The 15,705-nt window shown below is 34.7% G+C and overlaps 1 protein-coding gene across 1 annotated transcript; it reads left to right on the top strand.

Annotated features, from left to right (window-relative positions):
* The first annotated feature begins 1,522 nt into the window (after positions 1-1,522).
* LOC117109282 (protein canopy homolog 2-like) lies at positions 1,523-10,153 on the top strand. Its single transcript, XM_033251555.1, has 6 exons — positions 1,523-1,615; positions 2,066-2,159; positions 5,671-5,786; positions 6,035-6,235; positions 8,435-8,531; positions 9,418-10,153. The coding sequence occupies exons 2-6, from the start codon at positions 2,069-2,071 to the stop codon at positions 9,453-9,455; spliced, it is 543 nt and encodes a 180-aa protein (XP_033107446.1). The 5' UTR covers positions 1,523-1,615; positions 2,066-2,068; the 3' UTR covers positions 9,456-10,153.
* Positions 10,154-15,705: the final 5,552 nt, after the last annotated feature.

Genomic DNA, 15,705 nt, shown 5'->3' with positions numbered 1-15,705 from the left:
ACTGAACGACGGTTTTAATTACAAATAGTCTCAAGCAATTTGTTTACAGTATGCTGCAGTACAAATCTGCCTTCTATAATGCCGTGCTACTTCAAAGCAGATCTCTGTGGCATCTCATCTTGTTGTTTACTGTAATGCTGTTCTTTATGGACTTCTAAAATTCCACTTCAAATGAATGTTGCAGCTTTTTTTCTCTCTTCAAAGCGTCATTGTAATATCTATACTTTGTCGTTTGCTTTGGCCACCTGTTGAGCAACTTATACACTTTAATAAAACTCTGGAAATAAAAGTATAACGTGACAATAGGGAATTTCAAATTAATTCTTTAATCAAGTTTCTGTTGAATTGTTTTGCTTTAACAATAAAAATATGATATAATATTTGAGTTCATAATACGTTATAATACCAAAATAATTCAAAGTACTTGATTACCTACAACGACTCCTACTACCTACTAAACTTTCATTGCATCTGTTTCATATCAGAATCTGCCTTAAGTTTTATAATAACATCTATTTGAAACATCTTTGTCACAATAATTATCCTTATTTTCTTAAAGTATTTTACTCAGTGCTATAGAGTAGAGTATTTCTGTATGTTTACGTAACATGTTTTATATTTGTCTGTTTGTTTGCTTGAGATTTATTGCTGTCTTACAAAATACAGATTCAAAAACATTGAAAGGAAAATAGAAAAGAGAGCAAGAAGATAAAACAAAAACTCGGAAGCTTGTTTTCCATTATGGCCCTCGACTTAATTAATAGGACTATTTAATGTCTGTACTACAACACAAATATATTTTTTCAATCAATCAACAAGTTTGTAAAGCGCCAATATCCAGAATACGATGTTCAGTGGCGCTATGACAACGGTATTGCTCAAAGGTTACAATAAACTACTGAGTTTAATTAACAATACTACAATTGTAAGATATATAGGCCTACGGGAAAAAAGATAAAAATAGTTTTTTGTGTCAAAAAAAAAAAAAACGAGATGGAGAAGAGATAATATTTTATCGTTTATATCATTACCCAATGTATCAGCACCTGGATTCAAATGTTCTACTGTCTTTTGTTGTATTGTCGACAATAAATATTGATTGATTTGTTGATTTGAAATATTCAGAATAAAGTATAAAATAATTAAATAAGTGTTTTAAAAGTTCTTTGTCACTTGGGGGCGCACATCCGCTGAGAAAGTCAGGCTAGGAAACTGACACGTAATGTTAATAAGTACGATACGATAACAATACTACAATTGTAAGATATATAGGCCTACGGGAAAAAAGATAAAAAATAGTTTTGTGTGTCAAAAAAAAACAAAAACAAAAAAAAAACGAGATGGAGAAGAGATAATATTTTATCGTTTATATCATTACCCAATGTATCAGCACCTGGATTCAAATGTTCGACTGCCTTTTGTTGAATTGTCGACAATAAATATTGATTGATTTGTTGATCCGAAATATTCAGAATAAAGTATAAAATAATTAAATAAGTGTTTTAAAAGTTCTTTGTCACTTGGGGGCGCACATCCGCTGAGAAAGTCAGGCTAGGAAACTGACACGTAATGTTAATAAGTACGATACGAAAAGACAGGTACAGGCGGGGTGCAGGTAAAGTTTTAAAATTATTTTGTGTTCTAAATAATTTTTAACTTATTAATAATGATATGGAACCGTTATATTTTATTCTAAGGTCCATTTTGCCGGCCTTAGATTCGTCGTACGTAAGCGTCTAGTCCTAGACTAAAAAGAGCAGCATGCATCACACCATTATAGGCCTAGGCGAGATGGTCAGGTATGCCGACCAGCTGCCTGGAGATCGGGGATGTGTGCTAAACAATTCAGTGTAGGCCTTGGAGCTTGACAACATTATCCTACATTTTGCACATCCTTATGTGCTTATTGCTCCTAGACTAAAAAGAGCAGCATGTATGACAGCCTAGGCCTAATAGTAGGGTTGGGCCTACTGTAGCTAAACTAGGTTAGGCATACAGTAGGTTGGCTATATATATGGCTATCTATAAATAAAATATATTGAATTTTATTTAATTACTGTATTAGAGGATGGCCAATGATTGGTTGCGTGTTTGCTGGTTAGTACTTTTGCCTTTGCTACAAGCTGCAGCAAAACGTGATCAAGCTCTTTATTGTGGAGGTAAGTCAACTAAATACTTATTTTATGTCTTACAAAATGTGTTACCTTGTCATCATTGAGTGCTGAACCAGAACTGCTATATTTCATGAATATTTTAACCGAATAAAAACATTAAAAATAAGCCACTAAAATATAGAGGGCACAATAACAAGTAATAACATACTGTCAGCAGAGGTGGGGTTGGGAGCTATGCCCCCTCATTGGGGAAAACTATCCCCCCCCCCCACCTTTCAGTGGGGAATAAAAGAAAATTAAAAAAACATTTTTACATGTCTGTTCGTTTAGCAACCATATTGCCTTCATTGACCTATTTGTGTACTGTTTGTGTTTACTTTTCATCACAATAATAATAATAATAATAATAATAATAATAATAATAATAATAATAACTAGACTTACTATGTCTGTTTGAACAACAGAACGTAGGGCTTTTCCCCGTTGATTTGATGAGAAATGAAGTTGAAATTGCAACAAAAATAAAAGTCGTTGAAAGATATAAAGTAAAAAAAACATGGAAAACCGATATAATTTTAATGAAGTGGGAAAAAAATGAAGTGGGAATAAAACAAAAGCAACAAAAACCAAGTTCACTGTGACATTATTAGTGAGACTTAAACTATTTCTGCAATGGTCATAGCGAGGTACATCGTGACTCATAACCATATTGCGTGCCATATGAGCCGACCTTGCAGATACGCCTTTTCCCCCCAAGAATGATTGGCTACCACATTGCACTGAACATTCCAGTAACACTCATTCATTAGTCCAAGCCTGGCACATTAAGCACCGCTAATTTCACCGCTCCCAAACGACAACACCACAAAGCACAACTCGCTACGATTAACCACTACATGTACAACAATAATGCGACATCGAAAAGTCCACTGATTATATTCAATAATAGTACTGGTTCTAAGCACATACTCAACGCCATCTTAATAGGTTTCAATATTTCGACAATAATCCCATACAAAAGTAGATTCACACCCCCAATACCCAAAACACAGATCCTATATATATACTATACTGTGCCCATACCAAGATTTTACAGTTACTTTTAGTCAAGTCATTTGTTCTTTAAGTCAATGCAGCAGTAGACACGTGCTCTGGGTGGGAGCCTATTTTCAAAATATCTGGTCTGGGACGTTTTCCTATAAATGGTCCTCATATTCACACCCTACGCCAGATAATTACAAAAATTCAGTAATTTCTTCACTGGACCTTTACAAACAATAATATAGAAAGTCACATTTACACCCATTGAAAATTTTTTATAGATATTTACGTCTGGGATCTCAAAAAATTAAATGACCCTCCAATTTACACCCTTGACTGATTCGTCGCCAACACATAATAATTTCTTCCTTGTAACTTGGTTAAACTTTTTCCGAATGTTTCATTCCGATCAGTTGATTCGTTTTCGAAATATGTGATCTGGGACGTTTTCCTTTAAATGGTCCTCAGATCCACCCCTTAACTGCGAATCGTCACAAAAATTTAATCATTTTTTAACTAGACCTTGACAAAGTATTATAGAATGTTTCATTTAGACCCATTGGTTTTTTTTAAAAGAGATATTTAAGTTGTCTGGGTCCTCAACAATTGAAAAGACCCTCAAATTTTCACCCTTCACTGGATCGTCACTAACACATAAAAATTTCTTCCTTGTAACTTGATTAAACTTTCCCGTAAGTTTCATTCTGATCAACTGACCGGTTTTTGAAATATCCAGTGTAGATTGTTTGACCTTAAATAATTGGTCCTCACACGCACACCCCACCATAGAGTTGATTGACACTAAATATTAGGAGGCACATCCTTGATATATAGCCTATGCTTCGGCAAAGCACAGAAAAATTATAAGCATGGGAAGTGTCGGCCAGAAAAAAACACTGCAAAATGATAGAAAAAAATATTCAAGTGCCATTTTATTGTCAGTTAGCCGACTACCGTATTACTTTTCACATTGAATTAAGCCCATGGAACAACAGATATTCTTCACAGAATATCTAATTATAACTAACTATATTCAAACATCTATTGGAACGTAAGTCGGCAGAACAGTGTCAACGTGTCAAAACATCGTTTTGACAAATTTTTTTAAATGTCAGTGCATATAAATTTTATGTATTGAAATAATAAAAAAAAAAGAATATAAATACCCCTCCACCCATTCAAAAAATTCTCACAAATTGGTGGCCTTACAATTTACAGTAAGACTTATTTGTAATTTTGTTGTTAATAATTCACAATAACATGGATTACGGAAAGCCTGAATTTCGCCATGATGGTAGGATAGTATTGTAATGTAATACGGTGTTTTTTTTCAATAATATAAAATGGAAAACAGATTTGAAAATAAATTAGTTGGTTACATTGCATACTCTTAGTTTCTCGTTACTTTATTCAAAAACTTTCGGTTTGGAAGATAATTTCGACATTAAAAAGCATACATGAAGTCATAGGTAGCTTGATGCCTATCAAATAACTAATAAAAATTCACCAAAATTCGTCAAATATCCATAGCTTCCAGAGGGCTTCACCCCTGGACCACTACCGGTGGCCGATAGGCAGCCCCTGACCCCCAGCCAAGTGAGGCTCGCTTCGCTCGCCTACCCCTACTTTGGGCCTTTAGTCCCCCCATTCGGGCAGATCCGGGCACCATCACTGACTGTCAGTAAAAGAAGATTAACATTTGCAGAAAACAAAAACCTGAAAAAAATTAAGTAGGAGTGGTGTAACGGCTAGACAGTAATAGATCGCATAAGATTGAGAACGATATCAAGAAACCCCGATCTCCTGTCCCACATGAGAGAGGGCACAAATGGGATAATGATCAAATTAATAATCAGGCTGATTCACCCACTACTGTGTGGTGAAGCCCTCCAACATTTTTCATCTTTTTCTGTCCATTGCCACTTTTGCCCAGTTATTCCTATGTATGTGTTATGCCTTCCATCCACCTTCTTTTTGTCTTCCTTTAATCCTTTTTCCTAGTTCGTGGTTGGCAGTTTGTTAAGGCGTAAAAAAAATTGTTTGTTTGCCCTCTAGTGCCCGCTCCTAGCTCACAGAAAAATAGGGGTAGCGTTTTTAAAACAGTTTTTTTTTTCCCCGATTTTTTTGTTCTCAGTTTTTAAAAAGTGATCTTTATTTTTCTCCATTTTGCACATGAAGGTTTTCTAAATTTTGTTGTCTGATGTAAGGTATCGCATTCTAGCCCTAAATTCATTGCAAAATATGGGTTTATGGGTTATTTTTAATCAGTCTGATGAAAACCCTTTGAAAAAAAAATAGTGAGACTGGCTTAATTGCAAGCATTGTGAATTAATATGTTAATTTTTGGTGACGTTTTGCCATGGGACGGCCATGATGTCCTGCCCATATCAATTTTTTTTTAATCCTCTCCTTAATGCACTATTATTCTTAAATTACAATATTATTATTAACAAACTAATTATAAATGCAAGTGTAGTGTTTTGAAAGACGTTAAGTTGCTCCTCTTTACTACTAGCATGCAAGGCACTCATTGATGAGCTGGAGTATGCCATTACAGAGGTGGAATCCCATAAAATGATTGATGTAGGAAGTTTCCGCATAAATCCTGATGGAACACAGACTCAGGAAAAGGTATTTATCTTGTGTTTTTTTTTTCTTATTTGAACAGTAATCTTTGGAAACTCCCTCAAATCTTTAATTAAAGCATTCAAAACAATGAAGTAAGTTTTCAACATTAAATTTAAACATAGGTCAAAGAAATATATTTTTCTTCTATGCAGACTGATTTTCCAACAAAAATTTTTTGATTTAATTTTTTTTTTTTTTAAGAAAGTGAAGGCTTCTCAACAGCTTCAATTTTTGTTTACCTTTTTCTGTAGGTACCATATGCAGGCTCTGAAGTGCACTTAATCGAGTTGTTTGAGGAAATCTGTGAGAAAATGAAAGATTATGCTTTGAGCACTGACCCAGTAACACAAAAACGAACTTACGTAAGATTCAATCAAAGAAAAGGAGAGGATGGATTAGAACTCAAGAATATCAGTATTGATGGGGAAACATCTAAACAATTAAAATATGCGGTTAGTATGGGTATGGTTTGAGAACAAATAAAGAGATTATCAACAATTTTTTTTTTTTTTTTTTCAAATTTTAATGCACAAAAGCCATTTGTAAAACAGAATGTTTCTGGGGTTAGATCTTACCTATATCATGTAGATCTCTTGTTTTGGGGTTTGTTCTGTAATTGATTGATTGGCAAGTCTCCATCATGGCTGACAGTTCGTGAATTCTGTGATGACACACCACCTACTGTATGTCGGATCGCAGCTATTTCATACTCTTTTCCGTACTATCTTATGTGAAACTTATTGCCTATCGGTTAACCCCATAACTTATGGATCTGTGTGTCTATATCGCAAGAGGTTGCAGCTTCCAATTCCTTCAGGGACACTTCTCATCTGAGAAAGGTCTGCTCACTGAAAAGCTATGCTTGATACGATTAAAAACATCGTACAGTATGTATGTTCCTATTTGATGTGTAGTGGTGTGTCTGTGCGCCCCCACACTCCGGACCCACAGACATGCCACTGGCCATAAGCTGAATGATCTGCATTTGCATTTACACAAAGTTGTCCCCTATCCGAGTCGCCCCCCCCCCAACCGAGTCGCCCCCACAAAGTCACCTCCTAACCAAGTTGCCCTTTGACCAATATTGATGATTATTAACTACCTTAACCTTCAAACCTGACGTAGAACTTATCAAGGCCTAGGCCTATTAGAGAGCTAGCTAGCTAGGCCGATAATTTGTACAAAGGGTTGAGTTCCTTCTTGCAGACCCCAGAGGTAAAAAGTCAAGTACAGTACATAGTTTTTCTTTTGCTTTTAAATCTTCTGTTTGTTGTAGTAGTTTGAGGACACGGCCTCTTGGAAGACCAATCTTTGTAAAAAGACTGAAATGAATTTCCGTAAATAAATAAAAACTTATTATTATTATTATTATATTTAGAAATATTTATTTCTGAATTATTCATAATAAAGGCTTATGCATGTTGTTTTCTTCACCTCAAGAGTAGCGTGGGAAGAATCTATTTGGAGAGCATTTCTTTCCACAATTTGTGCTCTAATTTTAATATGCAACTATACAAATAGGCCTAGCAAGTTGGGTGATTTAATCGGGCTTATGAATATAAAAGAAGCCTGAAATGGCCATTTATAATATAAATATATTGATAATTTTATATATCATAAATATGAAAATACTATATATCATTTATTTTCATTCAATATACATTATTCAGTATATTAATTTATTTATATGTATTATTATAAACATGATCAGAACTTGATCAGGACGACTTTGTAGGGGGCGACTTTCTAAGGGGCGACTTGACAAGGGGGTGACTTGACAAGGGGGCGACTTGACTGGATCCCATATAGCGCTCTACTTAACATAAGCGATTGGAATGGCTTCTTTGGATACTTAGCTTCCTGATGGAGTATTTCATAAAGTGGGGAGACTCAGGGGTGGATTTAGGGAGAGGGAACCTGGTTCTGCCACTGCCGCCTTTTATTTATTTAACAGAAAAAATACAAAATGGCATACAAAATACTACAATGTTTTGTATTGCATATATTGAACAACAATTATATCATAATATTAGATATTTATTTATCTCTATAATTATATTACATCTAGGCCTATTTCAAATTAGTACCCGCTCATTTAAACAGTTTTTGATAGTTGAGCACACAGTATGCAGTAAATGAAGTAAAACAGCTGGATCAGTTTGACTGCTAACCAATGCTGTGTAGATATACTCTTATTAGTTTTTACTTCTCTGGTATACAAATCTTACAACTATGCCAGAGGGCAATTCTGTCACTAATGGACAAATTACCAATGCCATTATTAGAATAGATACAGTATTAACATTAAAAATATCAAGAAATTTAATTTTTATTTACAATTCCAATACACTTTTAATATTATGATGAAGAATTCCCTTTTTTTTAATAGTTCCTATGCATGTAATGTAATAGGAACTATTGTAATCACTTTTCACTGTTTTCCCTGTGTGTAGTGTGTGCATGCGTATGTGTGTATAGACATTTATGCAAATGCGCATGCGTAAAAAAAAAAAGGTTTTCCGACATTTTGTTTTTCCTCTTTTCTGATGTCATTTATGATGACTTAATCAGAAAATATGGTTGGTTAAGTCATGTATCATGCATAGGAACGTTGATGCCTGCAAGGCTCTGGTTTTTCTTATTTTTTTCAGTGTCAAAATGTAATTGAGGATCACGAAGAGGAAATATTGGAAGTTTTTCGAGACAAGAAACCCAATAAGTCACATCATGTATGCAGTGTTATGTCAGGTTAGTGCAAAGTGTAGCATGGTGCCCAGCTTGTATTCTTAAAGTTAATGGTTCGATCAAAAAAAAAAAATCGTTCCTTCCAGAACCAAATTTTATTACACAATGCTCAGAGCAGAAGTTTGATTTTTTTTTTTTTTTTTTGATAAATAAGGTATATTTTGGTTAAAAAAGTTTTTTTGAATTTGAACTCCAGACTGTTCGATTATTATTGGTTACTCTAATAACTGCAGAATATATCAAGGCCAAGCTTGTATTTCCGTAGATTTTCTCTTAAAACAATCACAACACTAAAAATGATGCTCATGTCAGGTGTATGCCTGAGTTTTAATTTGCCATAACCATTGCTAAGCATGCAGGCAATATTATTTATGATGGAATAGTGACACATGTAGTAATAGATGTGAAGCAAACCATATGGAAAGATAGATTTACCAATACAGTTTATGAATAAAAATGAAAAAGAACTGAATCAAATTGACAAAGTTAAATTAACATGGTTGAGTTGTCTGTTGAGAGAGGGCTGTTGCATTGTATGTGTAATGCCTTTTTCATTTTCAGTTGGTATTTGAAAATGTATTTCTCAAGAAATTGTATAATGAGGAAGTTATTGATAAATAATATAATGCAATGTACCCCCATGTCCATAAAGAGGATAATTTTTATTTATTTTATTTTTTTTGAAAAACTGATTTAAAGGACAAATTTAAGGTTGATCTGCCCTGCCTGTTAAAAATGCACTGCCTATAGATTGGTGCTGTATTTCATTGAAAAAAAGTATTCTTAAGCAAACATGCACAATATACTCTTTATTTTCTATATCAATATAACATCCTTGCAACGCTTAATTCCAAAAAATTACATAATTTTCATTTTTTTTTTTTTTCAGAGCTTTGTTCAGATAATGGAGAACATGATGAGCTATGACTCATGAGGCAGATGCATTGCTTTAGAATAGATTTTTTAATCAAAAAAGGTCGATATACTCCATACATAAGTTATGCAAACACTGGTCTCCCTCTAATTGCAGTCTAATGAAAGACCACCTCCAATTAAAGACCACTTTTCCGCACCCCTAAATGAATGCCTATCTTATATATTTTTATAACATTTTTTTTCTAATTAAAATCCAAAGCTGCTAAAGACCATGACAATCTCCGGTCCCTAAAGGAGACCTGTATAGAATAGGTTTATTCAACTGGTTCATTTTGTTGACTACGATTTTTCGGTGAGTACTATTTTCATCCGACTGGTTCGTAAAACAGACTCCGTTGACAATAAAATTAACGTAAACCAGAATGCATTAAGGGTTAAGTTATCCACGTGACCAAAACAAACATGGCCGATTGGTCAGTATAGAAACAATGTTAGCGTTAATATAAGTCAGATTACATTTCTGAAAGTAAAAATTTTGATATTTACCAACATGAAGTCAAAAATGGTGGCTTAGTTAGGGGGGTCAAGGGGGCACATGCCCCGGGCGCCAGGTTTGAGGGGGCGCTGAAATGGGAGAATGAGAGTAAAAAAGTAAGCACTTTTTAGAAAAAGATGACGAAATTTATTTATTTAAATTTGTCAGGCATGAATGTTTTCCAGTTAATAATAAGAATCTGAATGTAGTTGTTTTTATTGGCAAATTTAGAGATTGTGATTTCTTTTCAGTCCATTTTTACCATTTTCTCTCGTTTTTTTTTATCCTATTCTGTAATAACTACATGACTAAAGCTGATCCTGCCATATCTCAGAGCCACGATGGGAAAAGCGAGACTATCTGCTTTGGCCTTAGTATTGAGCGTGAATCTAAGCAGACAACATTGCTAACTTTGATCATGTTATTAACTTATTAGCTGATACAAAGCACACAAAAGTTGCGAGTTTAAACAATGTTAAAAATTCAGCAACTTACAAGACTCTACTATAAGAGAAATTTAGAGAATAAGAATACAAAGCTGTATGCGATAAATACAACAGCCTTACAAATTATCCTAATTTGTAAGGCCGTTGTATTTATCGCATACAACAGCCTAATTTGTGAGGCTGTTGTATGCAAAAATACAACAGCCTTACAAATTAGGATGATGGTAAATTTGTATACAAAGTTCCGAACATTGTAATGCAGTTTCAATATTAAGAAACAGGGGTGGCGCTGGCCCCCCTTCGGGTATAGCTACGTCACTGGTCAAAAAAAAAATTGTAGGCTAATAGAATTTAAAAACTGGATGAAAACTTTTTTACGAAAAATCTATACTGCCACAAGCCGAAACAATCTTGATTATACGCAGCGTGTATCGCGGGAACTATGCAGCCATTTTGTTTTGTCGAGTATTTACAAGTTTTCTATTCGACTGGTCGTCGTCGTAGCAGGTGGGCGTGGTTTAACAAAGAACAACCTGTCGAATACGCCTAATGTATTCTGTCTATACCTGTTCATGCCTATGAAACCATGCTCTGCATGGCTCTACTAAGAACATTGTGGCCTGGTTCACACTAGAGCGTTTTGATCCTGATCAGAAGCTAACCGTTAGCTTAACCATTAGCACTGCGTATGAAAATGCCCAATTGGGATAAGCTGCTAGTGGTTCAGGGGCAGATCCTAAATTTTTCAAACGGGGGGGGGGGGCCCACAACATATTCAGAATAGATAATTGAGAGCACTAATTACAATATCTGCCTTGAAATTTCAAAATATATTGGCAAAATGGGGTGGGGGCGTGTCCCCCTTCTGGATCCGGCCCTGTGGTTAGCAAATTGACCTCATTTTTATAAACAGCCAATCAAATGCTAGCATTTCCTATTTGCAACCAACCAATTTTTACCCAAAATCGACGATGTTTCAGCTGTCCTCGCGTATGTAATATATTTTATTGTTTTTTGTATTCAGTGCTGTGCAATTTTGAGCTGGTGAACCATGTTTAACCATCGCCTTCCGGAGACTATTAAGTATGGTACTCATAGACTAAAAATCTACAATTGTGTACCGTACAGTAGTGTTAATTATTCAAAACATACTAAAATCTATCACAATATTCTGAAGGACGTTTTTCCATTCATAGAAATCTATGAAACAACAGTCTTTAAATACAGTACTTACTGATACTACAACACTCGCTTTTTGGTTCAAAATGTCAAAAATAATTTCATGTTTGAATGGTAAGGTTACCTTGGATTTATCCATTTAGATAATACTAAACGTCAGGTGTTGTGTGTGAACATAGCTTCAGAGATTTTCATGAAATATACTAAGATATATTATGTATTGAACACTTCTATAAACATTCCTTACTTTGATACTTAAATAAAAATGAAGATTTTGTGATCTATTTAAGAATTCCAAGAAATATTGTGTTTGATTTTTACCGCAATGTGTACCGATGCATTCTTATTTTGTACAATTTAGAGTGTTATTTATATATAAACACACAGACAAGAGGCTCTAAAAAGTAATATATTTATAGATTAATATGCATTTGTTAGTGACAAGCTTGGAGAACATTTATTAATCTGAGAATAATCGTTATACAATACATCAAGCACCAAACGGTACCTATAATAGTATTACCTAACGGTTGTAACTAAAAACGCCACATTAATTTAAATAAATGTGTAGATTTATCAAATGCTGCCCAACAGTTTTAACCCATTTCAATATGATTTAAATATGTGTGAATTTATCAACTACTGCTCAACATTTATAACCCTCCCCACTATAATTTAATTTAAATAAATGTATATATTTATCAACCACTGTTGCTGTATTAACTTAGTTATTTTGAGGGAATATACTTCTCGCTATATATGGTTGATCAGTAAATTAAAATCTGTTAATGAAGACGATGCAGTATTAAGGCCATTATCTTAAGTAAAGCCTGTTTTCCATGAAATCTCTACATGCCGTCGCCGATAGATTTTGGCGACGTAGATTGGTCCGTCGAATATGACTGCAGTTAAACGATGAACCTTATTAGTTGATCCATGGTTGAAACACTGTAGCGATTTTATGTTCACATTAAGTCTTCATTTTGTTAATTGACATCTTGAACACGTGTCCAAGTATCATCATTAAATAATGCATCTAGATGAGTAAAATAAATGAGTTATCTTTGTGGTTTAATTTTTTTTTTTTTTTGACACTGAAATCATTAGCGGCCTCCGTTTAAAGACCCTGGATTAGAACAATGTTACCCCGCCTTAGTATAATCGTGGTAATCAATGAGGGCACACTCAAATTCTAACTAGACAAATTTTAGCTTAGCGAGGCGTCGTCACCGTCAGATTTCTGTCTGACAGTGCTGTATTCAAGAATTTGGGCGGGCGTGTTTTTTTGTTTGTTTTTATTAGTTTTCGATGGGTCCTTGATTAAAATTTCTATTCCGGAGATGTCTGGATAGTTCTGTGCAATTCTGATAATCTAAATCCGAAGAACAAATGCGTCTCATATGAAATGCTTGGCTGTACTGAATGATTTTGGTACAGTGCGGGGATGACAGCTGCTAGGGAGCAGGTACATGTTCATCCATGGGTTTACAGAAAAGGTCTGTTTTAAGTGCACCATTTTCCATAGTCACAATGATGTCCAACAAGTCTACACTGCTTGTGCAGGCCCGTAGCCTGGTTCTTCCAAGGTGGGGGGGGGGGGGATTTCTGGGCGTGAGGTCCACGGTCGAAGCCCCGGTGGGGTCGGCGAAACCCCCAAAGCAAGAGGATTTTTGTGCTTTATGGGTCTAAATAATGCTATAAAAGCAGATATGTTTGAAAATGTCTGTGTCTGGGTGGGTCTGTAGTGCATTAGTTGGGATGGAGGATTTAGTTGGGAAAGTTAAAGAGGGGGTTTTGCCAGAAAAGAGGGGGAGGGTGTTTGCTAGAAAAGGGGTTCTCCCGAACCATAACCACCCCCCCCCCACCTTGATACGGGCCTGTTGTGGATCTATTAGCAGGGAATTTGATTGTAGGATGAGCCGAATTAATGTTCAATAGGAACGTATCCAAACTATCTTCACCATGGGTCCAGATCATGAAGATATCACAAATGTAACGAAACCAAACATGTGGTTTCTTGGGCTGTAGGGATAGGAAGTTGTCTCGTAACTAAATTAAAAGATGGAGCCATTTTTTAGCCCATCGTTGTGCCATGAATTTGGAGATGATAATGACCGACGCCGAAAACAAAATTATTATTTGTCAGAATCAGGATTATTATGAATAATTCATGAGATTTTACCAAACTATCCTATGTCCGACAATCAATAGACGACGTCGCGTCGTCTACCGCTCACAGGGAGCGGAGTTGGATTCGTCGTCCGTGCGACGCAGTAAGTGCCCGGCTTAACGTTCCAGAATATCATATTCAACATATCAACTATAAAAACAGTATTAGTAGAACGGCTAAGGAGAAAAATCGTGCACTTTTGGTAGAAAGCATGAAACTTCCCACAGTGATACTATGACACCTAAGGATCATTAAAAAAAATAGACCCCCAAAAATAAGCCGCTTAGTGGCCGCCATCTTGAAATTCAAAATGGCCGCCAATATATTTTTATCAATAATCTTCATATCTACAGCACCTAGCACTGTCATTCAAAGGTCTTTACCTATGTTTTCAATATCAGGGAGTATTATGCAATCATAAAAAATTATGTCAGATGGTCGCCATATTTGATTTCAGGATGGCTGCCAAAATATTGTTATTTTTGTCATTATCTTCATATCTACAGTAACGTAACAGAGTCAATCACACCGTTAACCATGTTTTTAATATCAGAGAGTATCATACAATCATCAGGAAATTATGTTAGAAGGCCGCCATATTGGATTTCAAGATGGCTACCAATGAAAGTTCATTTTTCAGTTGTGTGAAAAAGTTTCTCGAACGTGTAGCCACTTACTATCTTCCTTCATACCATTACTTGAATTTGATATTTAATTTATTTCTACATAATTTCATTTATTCTAAAGTTATCTATATACTTTTCTTAATTTTTCTTGATGTTTCTTTTATTTCTTTAAACTTTCTCCATCATATTCATTTTCTATTCTTTTTTATTTTTTTTCCCTTTCCAGTTTTTTCTTTCTTCTTTTAAATGGTGTTACTTTACTGACAGAGTCAGGTCTCACTATGATTATGAGATGTTTGATGATTGCATGATATCCCTAATTATAAATATACACAATCTTGATTCACAGTGCTGGTGCTGGTACTCTACATATGTAAATATGGAAAAAAATATATTTTGGCCGCAATCTTGATATCCAATATGGCAGCCATCTTGAAATTCAATATGGCGGCCTTCTGACATAATTTCTGATATCTGCATGATACTCCCGGATATCGAAAACACGAGTAGAGATCTTTGACAGTGCTAGGTGTTGTAGATATGACGATATTTACAACATTATCAATAATTAATTTGGCGGCCATTTTGAAATCTAGTATGGCAGAAATTTTGAAATTCAATGGTGGCATTCTGGCATAATTTCTGATGATTGCATGACACTCCCTGATATTGAAAACATGGGTAATGATCTTCATTTGGCAATGACATGTGCTGTAGATATGAATATATTGGCTAAAATCAAATATTTTGGCGGCCATATTGGATTTTAAGATGGTGGCCATTAGGAGCCGTTATTCTTTGGGGTCTATTTTTTTTTTTTAATGATCTTTAGGTGTCATAGTATGGGAAGTTTCATGCTTTTTTTCCAGAAGTGCCCGATTCTACCTGAAATTCAACCTTAGCCGCTCTACTATATGATGATATTAATTATCTAATATCAAACACGATGTGAATCTGCAAATGTTTGCCTTAGATTCAATAACAAAATATCCATACATTATACCAATTACTTAAATGTCAAATTATGTTATTTACAATATCGACGTATTTAATGCCATCTGTGTTCGAAATATAAAAAACATGATGTAAATCTGCCTTATAATCACACAAACAATACATCCATACAGATTTATTACAAGTAATTACTTTATTGTCATTTTTTAGTACATTAAAAATAAAAGCCGATTGAGCCATTATTTCCTGAAATAGAAGTGCTATTATAGTGATGATGAAATTAAATTATCGCCTACGTACTGCTTTTATTGGTGAGGTACCTAAAAGTGATAATAGAAATGAATTATCCATATGCAAACTTACGGTATTGTTTGAAAAATATAAATAGACC

This window comes from Anneissia japonica, unplaced genomic scaffold (assembly GCF_011630105.1).
Source record: "Anneissia japonica isolate Jap-2015-1 unplaced genomic scaffold, ASM1163010v1 scaffold288033_len957474_cov176, whole genome shotgun sequence".
Taxonomy (NCBI): Eukaryota; Metazoa; Echinodermata; class Crinoidea; order Comatulida; family Comatulidae; genus Anneissia; species Anneissia japonica.
This window is presented reverse-complemented; position numbering and strand designations above follow the sequence as displayed.